The following is a 20380-nucleotide window of genomic DNA, read 5'->3' as shown; positions in this document are numbered from 1 at the left end:
CTAGAATACAAGGTCTTGCAAAGTCTTTATAATTTCTCATCATTTTCTCATTCTGTAATATAGTAAACTGTGCTGCTACCGAATTCTGTAAAGTGTGATTTGCATACGTTTCATTCCTTTTTATTATAATGTTCATAAATAAAATCAAGTCCAAATAACTACCTTCAAATGTAACATGTTTGATGATGTTTGTAATTTGAACTGTGGTAAGTATAAAGCAGCTTCTGCTTAGGCCTCAGAGATTTGTCAGAGAAAACATTAGTGAGATAAATAGAATAACTAATATGGAGGAACGTTTTGAAGAAGATTTACAGAGGATTAGGTCATAAAACCTGCATCTCTATTTTTAAATACCTCACAAGCACTTTGCATTCCACCAAATGAAAACAGAAAGAGCGTGGCACTTGCAAACAGCCAAAATATGGTCATCAATCTCAGGACAGGAACATTTCTCTGCAGAAAACCATCAACAGTAACTGTTGAGGAGCTGAAAGGATCCATCAGTCTGGTGGGGAAACTGATAGGTCAACTATTAGTTGTACACTTCAAGAATCTGACCTTTGGCCTTCAGAGGAGAGTCAACAAGAAAGCCATTAGTGAAAGAAAGTCAGAAAGAGACCAGCTGAAAGTTTACAAAAAGCCACATTGTGGCCACAGCACACGAACATGCTCTCGTCAGTCTAAAGCAGAAGGGAAGATGAAACTCAAAGTAATCCTTAGAAGCTGCAGAAAACTTGAGACCATGAAAACATTAACCCTGCAGAGGGACAAAGTCTTAAAAACACAGACTGGTTAATAAAATGGCCCTGTCAAAGTCCAGGCCTAAATCCACCTGAGAATCCGTGGCAAGTTGATGTGCAGAGATGCTCTCAACCTAATCTGAATAATTTGAATTCAGCTTACAATTACGCTCTACTTTGTGGTGTTGGTCTTCCACATAAAACCCAAGTAAATACTTGAAGGTTTGTCGTTTTAAAGATGAAATGCTTTTGGTACTACATGTACAGATTTCAAAATAACACATCACCTATTCATCACTGAAGCTGTGCTCAGTTTTAGTCATTAAGAGTCTAAAACTAAGCTTTGTGTCTCATTCCGTGGAGTTAGATTTTGACTTTTGCCATTTCCGGGGCAAAATTTAAAAATAACTTGTTTTTATGCCTACACTGGCCAGAGCAAATGGAAATTGCTCATTTAGTATTGAGTACACAATTTACAAAGCACTTAACCGAACTGTAAACGGCCTTTCTGATGTCTGCAGAGCCTTGTTCCAGGACAGAAATCAATAACATTTCTTCTGCTTTTTTTTTCATCTGACTTTTCTATTTCTTCTCTTTTAACATTAGACTAACGTCCCAGAAGGCTCAAACCTATGTTTGACCAATCTCCAAGAAGTAAACAGATGAGATAAAAATCCAAATGAAACTCCTCTCCAGGACAAACTCAGAAACCCAATCACAGAAGCAATAGATGGTTAAAAGTGGGATAAATGAAACTGACGACGGTGGAATAATTTCATCACTTGTGAAATAGAAAGGAACAAAAGAGCAATTCATGTGAGCTTCTCCCAAGAATTAATTAGGATTTTGCTCTTTAATTAGTAATCTGAAAATAATCACTAAAACAAATGTCTGGTAGACATTTGTTTTAGTCTCTATTTGTTTTGTTGATAGACTGACAGGGAGACAAAATCTGAACCAATGTTTGCTTCTGCTTTCCTCTGAACTTCCGCAGTAGGTGTCCACTCCTGGTTTAAGTGAGGGACGGATGCGAGCCAAGTCAGTCTGACTTGGATGTGCGACACGCTGCAGCACTGAAACAGTTCATCGAATGTGACTTTGCTCTAATTGCAATTGTGCTAATTGTAATGTCCCTGTTACATCCTGGTAGTGAATGTAAGAATAAGACACTGCTGATGGCCTTTTCTATTGATTTGAAGATGCACTGATATATCCCCAGTGACATCTTTTTAAATTAGGCTGACTCTAATCAGAAAGTTAAAACCTTTATAGTATTATCAGATTGAATCAGTTGTTTTTGTTTGTCGTCTCCCTATTCTTGTTAACCATACCAGTTACCAGTGCTCCTCTGCTTTTCTGCACAGGATGTTTGTTTCACAGGGCTGAGGTTATGCTGCCCTCCAACCTTAATTCCCAGAGCCAGAATGACATCATCATATCGCTTCCTCATTCAAAGAGTGCCCATTCATCACCCTGATCATCATCACCAGCATCAGCAGCTTCACCTGCATGCACACTCATACGCAAAGCGCACACACCTCACTGCAAGCAGATAAAAGACAAGAGAGCCTCTGCCAGAAGCAGGCAACTGCAAGTTGCAAAGAAAGAAAGAGGGAATGAGGAACAAAGAGCGAGAAGATCCTGCTGGGGTAGGCAGAAACCCCTGAACTTTGCACTTCCAACAATATATCTCAATAAAACCTCCGTAGACAAATCTGGTGAGTCAGACTTTCGGCTGCAGAGAGAAGAACAACAACGTACAGAGAAGAAGAGAGAGAAACCCTGCGTCCCGTCTAAAACATAAAAGAGCTCTGTATTCGCGTTACAGAGCGCGGAGAATGATTATTTGTATTATCCAACATTTATTATTTTTTTTGCATGCATGTGATTGCATTTTGCATTTTGTGTTTTAGCGACTTAATCTTTGACAATAACCTGAAGTCAGAAACATCAGTGCAGACTCACGTAGTCATGGAAGGCCTTGGCTTCACTGGAGTGTTCACACGTGTCTCTCCTCTCTGGAGCTGCACAGTAAAGGTCCCAGAAAACACTGCAACATACAGAAAGTGATGCAGGGTCAAAAAATAAATATCAGGAGAGGAGGACAACAAACGTAAGGAAAGGTAAAAATGGTTCAGTTTTTAATGTCAGAAAGTAAATAGAGAATGTTTGACATATTTGCTTGAAACAGTTCATTTTAAAGCAAACTTACCACCACCATGAATGGAGGAACCCTGGAGGTTCTCCTAACGTGATATTCTTCTCCCATCGGATCTTGACAGACACAAAGAAAGAGAGAGAGAGATAGAGGTACTTCAGAGACATCCTGTGTATAAAACATGTCTGACATCTGAGTAACATGCTCTAAAAGGTTGAAAAGGGTGCAAGGAAATATCTATAAGATGTGCCATTAGGTAATTATGTTATGAATCTTTTGGATTCAAGAGAGGATAAGTGGGTCTATGTGTGCCCTCAAGCTTATCGACACATATTTGAGCGCGTGCGTGCACAAACGAGTGTGTGCGTGTGTGTGTCTCTTGAGTCAGTGAGTACAGAGCAACAGGTCAGAGACATGTACCAGCCTGAGGAATCCACTCAAATCTCTGAACAACACACAAATCAGGCGGCTTCACGCCGACTTTAATTTCGCTTTCAGATCATTTCAATGTTTAGACTTTCCCAAATGTATGGCCTATTTCTATCCTAGCTTAAATATGTAGTTGGATATTATTTACTTCAGAAATGATCTGAAGGTAATTCATGTTGACACACAAAGACCACAGCTCTGGATCTAAAGAATACAAATCCATGCAACTATCAGTGGCAGACGACTGATAAGACCCGGCACTTATTTTGTCTGAGAATAAGTGCAGACTTTCCCCTCCTAGTAATGTTTTAACAGTGCCAAATAATAAGACTATTGTACCACCTGTTCCACCAGCAGCATGACCAAGCACTAAAGTAACAGGAAAAACTGAATCACCACAGTTTCAGACTGTCCTGACCTCAGTTCTCGATCAGATGATGCAATGGCATGCTTTGAAGTCTTTCTCAGGGAGGGTCAGGAACTGCCTCCATTTGTTTATTCCACATTCTTTCAGATCCAGCACTCAGTTTCGGTGAGTTTGTCTGTCGGCTTGAGATACTGACAGGAAATCTTTCTTAATACTTGGAAAAAAAGTCGTTTTTTTTTTTTTTTTTCATTTTACAGCTTACTAAATATCACAAAATATATAACTGTAGGAGCTTCATCTCAGTCCAAATAAGATTACAGGCAGTTCATGTTAAGACATTCTCTTTCACACTGCCGTCATTTGGAGAACATTTAAAAAAAAGAACGGTGTGTGCCTGGATATCCTTTTTTTTTTTTTTTTTTTTTTTTGTGGTCTGAAATCCTTGGAGATTCTTTCATTTACCTTCAACATGCAACAGTGAGATTCCCTCAGCGTGATTACTGGCAGATGTGGACAGGCGTTGCACGGTTACGGTTCTCTGTTTACCTAAATTGAACTGTCTTGCCCTCCTAAGGTTTAAGTTTACAGTTTAGTATACCTGAGCTACAGGTTAAATTTAAAAGCATTATCTGATTATTTTTCCATGCTGCTGCTATTTTTGGTTGCGATGTCACATGTTAAGTGTGGGCATGAGGGCCTGATTCGCAAATATCATTCAGATGTCTTCGAGGACACACACTGGATAACAAAAGAGAAGAATACACCAGGTAATTTGAGCCACACATTTTCCTTTTGCAATGCACTTCACAGATTTTGGAGTGATTCGTAAGTTAAATTATGTGAGGTTTAGGGCTTTCCAATTTAAGAAACTATATAATAATAATGAACAAAACTAAAAATCAACTGGTTTGATGCACAAGCTCACATCTTTGTTCCTGTTTGTAGTCATAAAAATAAAATTTTTATAGTAATAATCTTAACCTTTTGGTTGTCATTTATCCAAATCGCAACTTTTAATGTCAGCATGCCAGCGAGCACAGAAAGCATTTATGCAGTGAACCTTATTTTGATCATTTTTCTATGTATTTAAAAAATGTTTTAAATGCTTTGGAAAGCATTTTTCTTAATATACACAGTCATCAAAAGTTGGAGAGATTTGTAAACTGCATCAGAAAATATTTGTTTAAAAAATATCAGCATTAGCATGAACAGCGCCTTAAGCAATAAATCCCACTACTCCAAAAAGAGCTGCATTTTACCTAAATGCTTACCCAGTTAATTTGCACTGGTGGGCATGTGAACTGTACATCAGCAGCCGTGTTTATACTTTGTGCATCAATAGCTAATGTGTTCCCACGCTTGAATGTAACACCACCTATCCGTTGCATCTTCTGCTTTTGCAAAACTGTGGATAATTGATATGGCAGAGAGGAAAAAGTGTCAGTGTGAGCAGACACACACCCACACACACACATACACGCATACACACACACATGCACTCATGAAGTCAGAGTGATGAGAGTCAGTGCCAGCTGATGAGGTAACCTTTTCCACCCCCTTCTCTCAGTTGCTCTTGTCCCTCTGGCTGATGTACAACAAGCCTCTAGCTGCTGTCTTCTGCATTGCAATTTGCAATAATTTACTCCCAGAGCAGAATGATCAAGTGGCCTCAGCTTCACCTCGTCCCCTCTTAACCCGGCAGAATTAAAGCGAAAATGAGATTGCATCTCAGAGCAGAAAGAAGAGCCATGAACAGTGTGAAAGGTGGGGTGGGATAAAGCTGCACCCAAAACATCAGCTTTAGGCATCACAAAACTCCTCTCATGCTCCAGTTGAAGCCAAACTAAATGCGGCGTTAAAAAGCCTCTTTGCTGCACCAACCTGCTGGCACAAGCCCAAAGCTGAGCCTATTCACTTCACTATAACGCTAACAGGACATATCTTAAGAGACAACCCAAGAAACATAAAGTCTATGGCCCGCTGCCTGAAAGACACAAACAAGAAAAGCATCTTTGTGACTTACCTCTGAGAGAAACGTCTGTGCTGACTTCTGTGCTCCTACATGCAGCAGGTACTCATACACGTAAAGAGCCAACCTGTGAACAGAGAAACAAGAGAGGATGAGCTTCAGGTTGTTTATGGAGAGTGAAAAAGCTTTTACATGGAGGCAAAACCATTTGTTCTTTTGCATTTGGAAAATACATGGTCACTTATAAAACTATTTATGCCACTGGAACGGGCACATTTTGTCACATTGCAACCACAAATTTCAATTTATATGATCGGGGCTTTTTGGTACAGACCACCAGAAAGTAGTCCGTAACTGCAGAAGTATGTTCGATTGCACCCCTTCGCTCACTAAATAAAATCCAAATGAAACTAAAAGCCTCTAAAAGTCCCCAGATTAGAATATAGGGTCAGTCTATGTGTAATTTGATCTCAGTATAAATGGAGGAGTTATGTGACGGGCTAAGCGGTTTGTCAGAGAACAAACAGCTTCATGGAGACCAAGGAACACAGTAGGCAGGTGAAGGAGAACGATTTAGAGAAATCTAAAGCAGGTTTTAAAACACTCTTCCAAGCTTTTAACATCTTGAGGGGCCACAGTTAAATATCAAATCTACCAACACATGACAGTCAATCCAGACTGGAGAAGAAGGTCAACAATAATCAGAGAGGCTGGCAAGAGGCCTATAGTAACTCTGAAGGAGATCCAAAGATCCACAGGTCACGTATGAGAAAGTGTTGAATGGAGAACTCTTAGTTGTGAAGGCAAAGAAGGCGGCTATGCTGAAAGAAAGGTGCAACAAGTCAGCTATACAGGTGACATGTGTAAGACCCTGAGATCAAAGTTAAACTTTTCCTAGAAACCACACTGTGAGGGTGAAGGTCAGAGCTGAAGGTCAGATCGATGTAGCCAATCACAGGGTGCAGATGTTCTTAGTTTAAAAAGTAGTTTCACAAAGTGTTAACTAACAGAGCTGGCTAAATATACAAGACAAACAATTCATTATTTTATTAAAAAATAGAACAGTGAAAAATTTTCCTCCAGTCAAACTATTATGCACGACTTTGTTTCGATCTATCGCAAAAAAAGCCCTAGAAATGTGTTATAGAGTCAAATGTGAGCAAACATTTGGATAAAAACAAGCCCAGAGTGCAACACGTAGACTAATGGTTAATCTAAAACCAACACATTTAAAGAAAAAACTCAAATAAATGGGGCAGTGAAGATGCTGTGAAGCCCTCATCTGAGTGCCCAGTTGTCTACTTGAATTTCCTCCCACAGGTTGGAACAGAGTGAGTATTAATTACACCCTTGATTTGTAAATCAATGATCCTCCCAGTGAATCTGTGCTGGTCCTTTCTTAAAAGCAATTTAAATGCCTGTGGGACAGGTTGATCCACTAGTCTATAAACAGTACATAAAAACTGTTTGATACAGGATCCACAGCACCTACTCCGTTCTGTTAAAATCTATGTGATACTTTGAATTAATAAAATATTAAAGGGAACAAAAACAATGCTTACTCTAAATCAAGAAATAAGTTAAATGACATCACGCGTTTTATTTCGTCTCACGGAAGAAGATGTTAAATAGCTCTAAATAATCAGATTTCAGATGTGTGGTTCGGTGTTTCAGACTCCTTCAACATGTACGAAAGATAATGTGGGAGTCTGGCTGAGTTGGTGATCAAACTGCCTGCTACAGCATCAGAAGAGACAGAAGGGGAGGTTAGAGCGTTATTTACACCACTTCCATTCTCAGGGCATGTCTATAATAAGCAGGGACATAAAGTTAGACATTAATAAAGTATCTACAGCGCTAGTGGAGAGACCTGCGAGTATGTGTTCATCAAAGTGCTTTTATTTCACAACTACAACCCTCCATACATTCAGTTAGTTTACTTGAAAACTTGCAATATACTAAATGGTGTTTTAAGTTCATATTTAGACTCAATAATTTTGTTATTTTCTACATAAAGTAAGACAATTTGATGGGACGTAAAAGGAAATGTTTTAGACTTTTCAAAGCAGCACAAGCTCTGACCTGGGACTTTTTATGTTTGTCCTTGTGTGTTGGTGGTGATACTGAAAGTCATGAGAGATGTTCACACTGGGACGACATCTGTTCAGGAACCCCCACTGAAAGGTGCTACCAGCTTGGCAACCCTGATCCAGACTCTTGCCTTGAGGTAAAAATAAACTCAGACGACAGGCTGAACATTATCCCGCTTCCCTCACAGGTACAATCCGCCTTCGTCTATCTCTCTCCATCACATTTATCTTCATCTTTTCTCCTCCTCTTTCCTGCTGTTTGTCTTTTTTTTTTGCTGTTTTCCACAAGTTACTTTAATCTTATGCATTCTATTTTTTTTAAAAGGAAGACAGAACAGAAACTATCTTTGTTTTTGTCTTTCCCACTGTCTTTCATTTTCTTATTTCTTTTCCCTTGTGGCCTGGAAGTGATGTTTAACCAAAGAAACAGCGAAAGGACATTTTACAGGGACAAGGTTAACGGAAAAATGAGAGGATTGACAAAACTCTTGACACCTTGTCAACTGAGCATGAATAAAAGATGTGCTCTTTTTTTTTTTTTTTCCAAAGCACTGTACAGCTCAATGTTCAAGGAACAAACGTTTTCTGTCTCTCTGCTCTGCACATCGTTTTCCTGTCAGCCCGTCAAAATCATTTCCCCCTCCTGTGAACCGCAGTGCCGACAACAGCAGCGTCAGTGTAGAACAATTTAACATCACTGATAGAGGTCACATACCTGCAGTGGATACTTTGTCATCAATGATGAGGATGCTGACAGGTTGCATAAATGAATTCATTGCCACCATAGAAAATATTAGGAAACAAAAGCACATCCTTGGAGGGATGCAGTGAAATGTATTTCCACATAAAAACACATCTCTGCCTTGGAGGCAGACTAAGAGGTTTAACCTGTAATTGATTTCACAGAGTCTCTGGGATGTGACCTTTGCAATTATGATGGGCGAGAGGAGATGGATGTGAAGGAAGTCAAAACAGGTGAGGCCAGAGGTATGGATCATTCTGACACAGTAAAATAAATCAAAACACTAGTGAAGCAGAAATAAAAGATTAATGCAAGCTTAAAGACAAAGGTCAAAAAGAGAAATAGTAAAGATGGACTGAAGTTTTGATGGATCTCAGATTCGCATGACTCACATGTTGTGGTCATGTTGGCACTCTGTGAGTTTATTTACGCAGCTTAATAATCACGACAGAAGTGGGAGAAAGAAGAATACATAATGTGTGATTTTCCAGGGTTCAGTCTCAGCCTGAAGACTAAAGAGTTTAACTTTAGAGCTGAGCCACGGATCACACCGGCTGGCGTCAGGCGCTCCACACTGAGCCCGAAACATATTCATCATCTCTGAGACACAGAACCCATCTCCTTCCTGAGAGACATCTGGACATTACCTGGTGTTTATACTCACCGTTTCAACAGACGAAAGGAAATTTGGAAATTCTTCCTGATATTGTATCTGATTTCTTTCCATTTTCTCATGATTTCAAATTAAAGAAGAAGTCTGTTTGAGGTATGGCCTTGAACTGCAGTCAGGTGGATGTACTTCGCTAAAATATTCTAAATTGAACACCATTACATGAGATTTCCTAAACTGTTTGAAGTGTATGTAAACTTCATCATTTAATTCTCCAAACAAGTTTTTCTATAATTATTTTAGGATTCTAAAAAAAAAAAAATCCCAATTTTTTGCCTGCTACAATATTGTCAGAATCTGAGCTTTCAATAGTGGACTCAAACCATTTCTTCCTTTAGTCTTTCTTTTTTCTAATTTAGCACAAGCTAACAATACGAGGAGCTGATGCAGGACTGATGAACAGAAAGTTACAAAGCAGTATACTTTGCTAGCATCCTGTATCTTCCAAACTTTACTTAAACCTTTTAATATTTCAGTCGAAAGCAATACGACGCCCTTTGTGGTCCTTGTTGATCTGGCCCTTGTTAAGGTCAACCCTCCACACCAAGAGGAAAAAATAAGCACATGGAGTTGGACTAACAAAGATAAGGTTTAAGGACAAGAGAAGGGAGAGACATAGAATGTTAATAAGCTGCAAAATGTGGACACATTAAAAGGAAAACAATTATTCTAGTACATTAAGCAAATGATCAATCAATTTTCTTAGCAAGCAACAGGGTTAAACTGAAGAATGCTTGTCTGTAATCTGTACAAGCTCTATAGGGCTTTATGTGCTACCTAGATCTTGTGGAAGCACGTCAACGTTTTTATTATTGCCCGTTCATCCATGCAGTTTGTAACAGACTTATTTTCTCTCAAATTACAGTAGTCAGGTTTTTAAGGAATATCCTCTACCCATCCCTTAGCAGTAAATCTGACCACACAGCTGCAGGGAGCTGAAACAGTCGGAGTTGATCTTAGTTTAAAGGATGCGGCTTGCAAAAACACTAACTTGCTTCTGCGCTGGGTTGTTTTGAGGCCAGTGGGCCGCTTTTGCTTTTACTGAAAGGTTGTGCAAAGAGATTTTGAAGCTCAACCACAGCGTCAGCTTAAAGCAGATACATGAACTTCTTTTCCCAGGATCAGCATTTAAGGAGACCAGTAGATCACTGCTAATCAATTTACCGCTGAGGCAATCAAAGTCTGGCAGCACTTCAAATCACAACGGGCATTTGCTTCAGTGATTGGATTCGCCTATTATAGATTAGGCCCGGATTATTTCACCCTTGTTAGAGATGAAATGGAAAAGCGCTTATCTGAATCGACATGTTAAGTGACATATTTACAGGACCTGCCACTATGCTGACATAAGAAAATGTAATTAAATGCTTAGTGTAAGCAAGAAGAAAAACAACAAAAGCCTGGATACAGATTTGGAACAAAAGCAGCATAAAAACAAAAATCTTTCTGAGCAGGCTGAAATCCTATCAAACATTAATGTTGAATCACACGTCTGTAACCACGCTGAATAAGTCATAGTAAGTCATTTGAAGTTTAGTCTTTTTTACCAGTAGTAAGGGGAAATGATCTGTTCCTAAAGTAAGTCCTTTTTCCAATCTGTTCACCATTGCTCCCCGCATCCTTCATTGGTTCTGTTCAAGACACCAAGACACTGAAACTCTTCCACTTGAGCAGAAAACTGACCCCCAACTCGTAGGAAGCCATCCACCATTTCCTGGTGGAGAGTCATAGCCTCAGGCTTGTAGAAGCTCATGCTGGTCTCTTAACGCTACCGTCATGCAATTAATCAAACTCATTGTTCAATTTAGATTTTTGCTCCAAGCACTCACAAAAATAACCTAATCTTCAGAAATATTTATATATATTAATATTATTTCAGCATATTCCTTGTATTAAATATCTTTTGCAATGTCTTCCGTCTGATGTGGCTGAACTCGCATGCTTAGTGCAGTCGTTTTTTGAAAAGTCAGCAAAAGTATGCATGGCAGAAAGAGGACAGGGGAGCAACAACAGCTTCACAGTTTACAGCTACGAATTGAGGCATAGTCAGTATAAAACACAGTAGAAGAGACCATTTCATAGCAAAAAGTGAGGGCCAAACAACAACAACCCAAATGGCAGAGGAATGAAAGGCCATATATAGTAGCAGCATTTAGCAATCAAAAAGAAGAATGTGTGTTTCTTTCTGTGTACTATTCAGACACTTGGTTTATAGCTACAGATGCTTGATAATGTGCAACATTTGCTACTCTGTGTTGTCTGCATAACTTGACAAGACAACAAATCTGTTTAGCGACTTAAAATTCATAGATGCAGGGATCTATGAGTAACTGATATGGAAAGTGCTGAAGTGTACTTTGCCTAAGATTGGTACAGTGTATTTGCCATTCTTAGGTAAATATAGCTTACTGAAATATTTTATGAACATATTTATATTACACACCTTTTTAAAATGAGTCTTTCAAAAATTCAAAAACAATTATGCGGTATGTCTTTAACTTGGTTCCAGTTTAATAGTTTTAGTGCCGCCCAGAACCAAAAGGGACATTAAGTGAAGAGACTCCTTCCGTCTTCAGCTATGTTTGCTGGTTAAAACATACAAAAAACAAAAAAATTGGTAAACTTCTTAGCTCTAGTTCAGATTTTTAGATATCCAAATTGTTTGAATTCAGAAGCTAATGCACAAAAACGTCTGTGTGTAGAGACTAACCTGCAATGTCTCTACAAAGAAGTCAAACACAGGTTAAATTCAGCAAGAAAAACACCCCTATTATATCAAAGTATCCAAAAATACATTCAGTTTTTATATTTGGGTAAAATATACCAAGTGAGTTATAATCATAGACTACTAAATATAAAAAAGTAGGAGCAAGAAACAGCGAGACTGAAGTACACAACTCTCTTTGGGTCCAATATGGAGTAAAATTAGCAAGATATTTGACAGAATCAAGAGCGTTAGAGACTCAGATAAAAGGATGTGAGACAGAGGAGCTGGGATTAGAGAGAGAAGGAAAAACAAGACGGGTTGAAGGTTATGAGCGATATTGGGTGAATCCCAAGAGGAGTACTCTTTGAATCTATAAACTTTCATATTCTAATGTCGAGTATTCTCACTGAGCCGATTCTCGGTTAGCGCAGCATCCCTGCTGTGACCTCCTTCGTTAAATTAACACAGAGCGCCGTGCTGCGAATACTCAGACTGAACCAGACAGCTTTTCTACTGTTTTCAAACAGGAAAAAAAAAATTGCTTGTCACATACATAAATGAAGAACTGAAAATGATCAATATAGCAAGCTTCGTCTATCTATATGTGACAAACTTGCTCATATGTTCCCTTGGATTCATTCGGTGAGGAAGTTAAATAATGCAATTATCTCTTGCATATTCATCTGACGTTACTGTTTTTTAAATTTTATTCTTTATTTTATCCTTTCACGACAAAGAATAATGTCTATAGAATTATATTGTAAAGCATCTGCAGCAATGTTTTTGAAGCACTTTGTCTTCAGTGAACAACCAAAGAGAAAAAAAAATCAGAGAGAAAGTTCAAGCAGAATTGCTAAAATCCCCTACAGCAAGGATTCTCAAACTGGTACAAGAATTTCAGGATCAAAGTAATACAAAATAACAATAACTGTAACAAAAAAATAAAGATAAATACATTAATATTTGCTTAATCTGAAACTATTCAAGGGTATGATATACACATTTACCCCTTGGATCAAGAAAATACATCATATTCATCCTAACAGTGCTCCAGGTCCTAAATTTGAAAATCAGTGGGATTTGCAAACTTATATGATTATTTACTAGACTAAAATGAGCAATGCAAGCTAATAATGTATTGCTCTGCCTTTTGTATTTTCAAACCAGGCAGCAATGTACACATAGGTTTTAGGCTTATGCTGGTGAGAAACCCCTGAATTTCTAACCTGGAAAAAAAGGAGAGCATCATGACACCACATTCTTCAGCCATGAAGGTCTATTTTTCACATAAAGCAACAAACTGAAATGTTGTTTAACATCACGGGAAAATGTGTTGTCTCAGTTAAATGATGTTCCAGAATCACCTTCCTATGGATTTATTTCCAGTTTTTGTTGTTAATATTTTCTGAAGCACAGGCCCTCACAACAGTAAGAAAGCAACACTTCCAGATGTTTAGGATCTAGATTAGCAAAATCTATACAAATCAAGTGCATTAATTATGTTGAATGTCAACTAATAAATTATTGGCAAGGAGAGTTTTAATGCAAATCACCTGAAACATTATGGGCAATGAAATATTTCATCTAAGCAATCTTTTACAGTTGCAGAATCAATGCAATAGATTGTGCAGTTCAACCTGGGGGTGAAGTTACTAAAATAAGTTTAAGAACCTAATAAAAATAACACTTCCAGATTGGTATTAATCACAGCACATTTGCAAGTCCAGCTTTATTGACTTTAAATGAGGTGTGGCTATGGGTCTGCAGTTCTCCAGTTGGGAAATACCAGGATTTTTCCAACTTCTTTCATTGCTATGTTACATAAGTTTGCAGCATATATGACTGATGCAATACAGACAGTGACAGCTGTAACTGCAAGTACAAAGGCAGCAAACTTTTACCAAACTGGGGCAAAGATAAACAAGTTAAATATATGCATCAGCTGTATCAATCCGAAACTGCCAATATGATGCAGCCTCACTGCTGCACATCTCAAACAAATAATTCCAATACATTTTTGCCAATCACAGAAAAAATATCAGGTTTATTTTTAAAGACCTTAATTTTGAGACTCTTGGAATCAATCTCCAGAAGCGCTAGCAACCAGGGCCCCTTGTTCTCACCTTTGGTGAGGACAGAGCAGGGACCCCGGCACTAAAATAAAGAGAGTACAGCTAGTGAGGTGCTGATCCTGCACAGGACAACCCTGGGCACGCATGTGTGTGTAAGAGAGAGAGAGAGAGACAGAGAGCCAAACACTCTCCCTGATTAATCAAACCCAGCAGCAGGGCTTTATGTGCCATTAAGAGTCCTGCTAAATGACTTCACTTCATTCATTAATGTGGAGCATCCTCTGTGGGTGAAGAGGCCCCTACTTGCCAAACAGACAGAAAAACAGACATGTGAAAGCTGGAAGAGACGCTGGCAGGGCAGCAATGATGGTGGTGGGGGCACCGAGGCAAGATAAACAACGACAAATATAGACCCATTATGTTGCTGAATAATTCATTGTATGTACGCAGGGCTTCAGGAAAACAACGGAGGAAACGAACAGGAGCCCATAATCCCAACCTTGGGGATTATGGAGCCTTTACACCGAAGTGGAGATTCAAGACAAGACGTTTCATGCACACACCTCGCCTGCACTAACCCCATCAAAGGTGAATCACTTCATATAAATTTAAAGTAGACAAAATGCCAAAGTGTTTTTTCTTTTTTTTTAAAGTCTAAACTTTAGCTGTACTGAATGTAGAGAAGGGTTAAGCAGGTGTGTGTGTGGAGGTGATGCTATTAACAGCTTCCTTTGAACAACTCCATCAACTTTTGCAAAATAATGTTAGCCTTCTTAAACTAATAAAGCCATCAGGGAGGATCTGAAACAGTGAGATCTGTATGCACAATTAGAAAAAAAAAGACTACAGGACATTAATTTGAACAGCTCAGGAATTTATTGAAGATGAGGTGTTGAGAAAGACTGGGTGACTTTAACTATGGCTTTGTTGACCCACAGTCTCTTTGGGTGTTTAAGTAAAATCACAGGTCAAGTACACACAGTAATACCTTGGTCATGTGACAGATTATATTTTAATAAAATATATTTTGGGATTTCACTTGTAAGTTAAAATATTCCAAATTAATGTAGATAAAAGCCTTAAGTGAACCGGTCTGTGTGTTTTTGAATCAAAATGGTGTTCTTCTAAGTGGATCTGACAAAAAAATGAAAGGTTGAAAAAAGAAAAAAAAAATCACCATTCAAAGAAAAGATACAGAGGCTGAAGTGAATGAGAAAGACATGAAGGATAAGGAGATTGAGAGGAGGAGAAAGACTTGTGAGAGAAATAAGGTAAAAGAATGATGGTGAGAGTAAATGATTGATGATATAAGCTGAAGGAGGAGGGGAAGAGTTGATGCTGCAGCATCTGAGCAGAACCAGGAAAACAAAATAAACAGCTTCCTACTGACTGTAATGCTGGGGTTTCAAAATCGCAACAAAAGTCAAAGAACAGCACACCTCTCCCGTCTCTTTCATCAAATAGTCTTCAAACCTTTGTTTTGTATTGTAAAATTCTTTATGAACAAGGATCCAACATAAAAAAATGAAAAAAACATGAAGTTTTTACATCTATTTTTTTGTAGATGAAAAAGACATGCTTGACATTAATCACCTCCTGGCAGTGCTTTGCAGCCATCTTACTGGCTATCCCCACTGATGCTTTTCTAATTGGCATTTTTGCTGATGGTCACAAGTTAAATCTATATTCTCCATTACCCTTCCCTGGTGTCCCCTGGGATTCCTCTAATGGCTCATTCTGAAGACACACCACTTGAATGAGAGTTATTCATATCAAGTAAACTCCCTCTATCTTCAATGCTGACTTTCCTCTGACTTCAGCTACTGCTGCTGCTTTTGTACTGAAAGCATAGGGAAGCAGCAAACCTTTCACTGCAGCTTTGAAGATTAACAAAGCACATGTTGTAATCCAGCATAAAGAAAATGCAGCCTGAGGTGAAACACTTGCAGTCAAATAAATGCAATTTTTTTGTGTTCTGTGTTTTGTCGTTGCTGTGTAAATGTTTGCCACACCCGTTATTCCTCTGCAACATTACATAAAGCGCTGAAAGCTGGCAGATCCTTTAGTCACTCTGCTCTGTCATATGTTATCACTAACACAGAACTGTTGCACATACATATACACAACATGACACAGACTTTACACACCGACAGAAGTTGACTTCTGCTTTATTAAGAGATTATAACAGGCAAGGGAAGGGAAACACAGCTTGGTAAGCTCGAACGGTTGATTCATAACTTGTTAGTGTTAGATGAGCTTGATGTTAGTTAGCAAAAATTTCATGATGTACTTTGTGAAACAAAACCAAAAACTTTTTTTAAAATTGTTTATGACTTTAGGATACATTTAATTCCAATTCTGAATTAAATGAAATTTAATTAAAATTTATTTACTGCATTAAGTAATAAATAAAGATCTTCAAACAAATCATTTACTTGGCATATAACAATTTCAGCATGTTCTTTATTAGATTTGCATCACTGTTAGCTTAACAGGGCAAGAATATAATTTAAAAACTGTTTTAAACAACTATTTAAAAAATCCTGTTCTTACTATGTTTCCCAATGTCAAATAAAGCATATATAGTAACATGAAGCATGTGACTAGATAGGATTTTCACATATTAAGAATAAAAGGCTTTTTAAAAAGTGCCTAAAGATTTACTCTGTAAAGAATTAAAAATCATCCTGATTTAAATTAAAATTTACACTACATTTCAGGAATATGTGTGTAAAAAATCACTCAACAAAAACATGACTTGAGTTAATCCACAGAACAGCAGTCCTAAATAAACTCAGGTCACAGTTACTGTATTTTTATGTTTTACAAAAACATATAAAAATTTGTTTTTATATTTTTTGGCTACAAACATATTTGTTATTAGCCAAATATGTTAATCTGTTTATACAAATGGTTTGGATGTCATAATTTTTACTGTTACTCTTTAACAATATTGCTACTGAACTGCTAAAACTGTGATAAAAACATATTGAAAGTGGTTCCAGTGAAAGAACTCACCAAAGGTGAAAAGTCACACATAAAAGTACAAGTCAAAAGCATGAAGCTCATATCCTGACAGAGAGGGAGAGCATTCTTTGGATCACCTCAGAGCAGACCTTGTGTTTACCTTTCATTAACTGGAAATCCCACAAGTATCTCTCCATCCCTTTGCCCTCAGGACAGTCTAGGACAAGGTGAAAGTAAATGCTTTGAGAACTACTTTAGAAGCAAATATTATCACAGCAAAGTTTGAGTTGTAAGCTCTTTTAAGGATACCCCTCAATGCATAAAGGACAAAAGACAAAGTGGCACCTTGTATTAAAGCAGAGCCAGAAAACATGTCTTAAAAGTTTTTTTAACTACTTATTATACTTCGATAAATTTCAAGTGTTTCCTTTTGTCTTTAATTTCATTCCATTTCGCACTAGTTGATTATTTCTTATTGCAAGGTTCCCTTCAGCAAAAGGATTATTATTTGCAATACATAATGTTGTCTAGATGGAATTCAATTCAAAAAACTGATTAGTTTGCGTGGCAGTTCAAATGCAGGCGACATTAAACAGGTACGCCACAACTTCCATACTGACGACAACAAATTAGAGCAGATGCAATTAAAAACTTGAACAGGCAATACATTAAAAACGAAGCATCTCCCCCTTCTCTGCCCGATGCGGACCCAATCAGACAAAGTGAAACAGCTTTAGTTCAGTCAGCAGAGCACAGACTCTACTGTCTCGCAGAGCAGACAACAATGGCCAGAGCTGAGATAACAGGAAATGCCTACTTATCCAAGGGAGGGAGAGGCAGAGAGATGATGAGAGGGCGTGATGGGTATGCTAGTTGTTTACCAACAGACTGAGCAAAAAAAAAAGAAAAGAAAAAGAAAAACAGATATCTATATATATTGTCCTGTCTATAAAAATCTGGCATTTATTCAATGTTTTTCTACAACTGTAATTTGTTTGCAGAACATGTAAAGTGGATGAATCAAATAAATGTGGAGGGAAATCCATCATTTTCTTAATTTGAGTTCCATTTCATTGGCTTTGATTTGTTTAGATTGAGTCACCTCTCATAGGGAGTTTGTTTAATTTCACAGTTGAAAGAACGGCAATGATTTCCGCCCCCCCATCCCTTTTTTTCTTGTTCAACTTTCTCTACAAGCTATTACAGTAAATCTCCAACACAATCCAGCCATAAAGTCCAGAAAATTAGACATGTGTTTACAGACAGAACTTAAATGGCAACACCTATTGATCATTCAAGGTTAATTACCCTGTTATTTAACATTCATTTACGTTATTTACTTTTAGAGGCACATAGAGCTGATCAAAATGCAACCAAAGATCTCAAACTGTGCTTGTTTTACAACAAACTCGTTACAATATTTCACAGTTCAGATTGGATCATTTGCCTGTGAAAACTGCTGTGCTCATCAAGATATTTCATCATATCTTGATGAAATACTTTCAAATTTCATCAAGATAACTTCTTACTGCTGCCTGTGTTTCCCAGGAATCTCCAAAATATGAAGATTATATGACAATGCTTGTTGTTAGTTTGCCACAGTGATGAGCCAGTGTTGTGCATGTAGATGGTTGATTGTTTTGGTCGCTCTAAGTCATGGATGTAATAGAAAATATTGGTAAAACATATTCTTCTAATCGGCTGCCTAATGTAACATATGTCTTGCATTACTTTGTATCCATTTTTGATTGGCGATGACTTCTGGTAGCAAAAGCGTCTGAAGAGAGAATCATCTAAGATCACAAATACAAAACCACTGGATGAAATAAGAGGCAGAAAGGCCTGATCCGCCTTTCAGAATAAGTGCATAAAGATTTTTATTTTTTTTTGTAGTTTGCTCGCATCATATGCTACGCTGCGTTTTTTTTTTTTTTTAAATTTCAGTTCTTTTTCTCTCTTTGTGGTGCTGGAAGTTTTAATTCTTCCTCCATTTATTCTCCCCTTTTGAGATTAAACACGAGACTCCAATCAACATTAGGCAACCCCAGGCAATACTGGGAATAAATTTATTCCCAGGAGGGATCTTTTAAAACATTAGATGTTCAATCAGCAAAAAAAAAATCTGCCCTTTAATCTGAACTGTTTTGCTCTTGAGATGAGTTTGTGTTTGGTTTGTTTTAATAATCATTAATGAGTAGTAGTGAAGATGAAAATCTATTACATCATTTATCATCATCCTGAGAAATGATCTTATTTGTAGAATTGCATTCTATTTAGTTATTTTTGTTACTTTGCCTCAATTATGGAATCTTCTGGTCACTCAAACACTTTCTGTCATGTTCAAACTAATTTGAACAGTAACACCATGTTTCAGGAAATTTTAGCAGCTTTAAATAATGCTTTAAAACTTTTAGATTTTTGTTGCTGTAATGTGCACTACTATAATAATAATAATAATAATAATAATAATAATAATAATAATAATGAATAATGAATAATAAAGTCACATATTAATTCCAGATCCATACACCATTGTTCAGCCTATCAACTATTATTAAAAGAAATAGATGAGAGTGAAAAGCTCTCCACAGTGACTTCTGCTGGGCTTCACTGTGTCTCCACAATAGAGGATGTAGATCTAAAAAAAAAAACTGATTAAAGCCATCTGAAGCAATTTGGGAAAGAATGGAAAATGATCACGCATGCATCTCTGCTGAGACTACTTAAAATATATTTTTATTAAGAATCCAACAAAGGGGCAATACTTAAAAAGGCCATAAAATCAGTAATTGAAATACTCCATAAGTGAACTATTTTGTATTCATTGGGTAGAAAATGCGATTGTGGATTTGAGATGTTTTATGTTGTTGGAGGATAGTGCATTCACTGAATTTAGTTCTTTGCTTGAGTTAAACATGGAGAGAGGTGCAAGACACTGAGGAACAGTGAAGGCAAAGGAAAATAATCTGCGTTTTTAGGGATGAAAATTGGAGAGAAGTATAAAGAGAGAGAGAGAGAGAGACTGTCTGAAGCAGTTCCTAAGCTTGGGCGTCACGCATGCTTAACCTTGCGCCAGAATCTGTGCGATGCGTCTTGCATGTCAATGACAGAGAAATAGCAGCAGAGCAGCTTCCAATCAACCGCCAGTGTACTTGGCGGGGGATCTGAGGGGGAGTGCACAGCAGGATGTGCAGTTACACTAAGGTATTTAAAATTACAATGTAAGTTACACTGGTATAACACAGAATAGTGGTCGCTACCACTGAGAGCGATGCCATACAAATTACAAACTCTGGAAAAACAGCAAGCAGTGTGACGTACTTTGAACTTTTTTGTATTTTGCTGCAGTACAATCACAAACAATGTATTTTATCAGGTTTTGTGTTGGGATTAACCAACACAATTAACGATGTATGTTGAGGAAAAGGTTACATACAATCTAAAAATTGTGGTATGCGTTTATATTCAG

General features: G+C 37.6%; 1 protein-coding gene across 3 annotated transcripts in view; it reads right to left on the bottom strand.

The window, feature by feature from the left end:
- The window catches only part of ssbp2a (single stranded DNA binding protein 2a), a 50053-nt gene that overhangs the window by 20049 nt on the left and 9624 nt on the right, over positions 1-20380 (bottom strand). For all 3 annotated transcript variants that reach the window (XM_055048931.1, XM_055048932.1, XM_055048933.1), the window contains exons 2-4: positions 5718-5790; positions 2953-3014; positions 2706-2790 (exon numbers count right to left, since the gene is read on the bottom strand). In XM_055048931.1, coding sequence (XP_054904906.1) covers positions 2706-2790; positions 2953-3014; positions 5718-5790 — 220 coding nt within the window. The remainder of the gene's footprint in view (positions 1-2705; positions 2791-2952; positions 3015-5717; positions 5791-20380) is intronic.

This window comes from Poeciliopsis prolifica, unplaced genomic scaffold (genome assembly GCF_027474105.1).
Source record: "Poeciliopsis prolifica strain line A6 unplaced genomic scaffold, Auburn_PproV2 SCAFFOLD028, whole genome shotgun sequence".
NCBI lineage: Eukaryota > Metazoa > Chordata > Actinopteri > Cyprinodontiformes > Poeciliidae > Poeciliopsis > Poeciliopsis prolifica.
The sequence above is the reverse complement of the archived record's forward strand: the minus strand, read 5'-3'. Positions and strand labels throughout refer to the sequence as shown.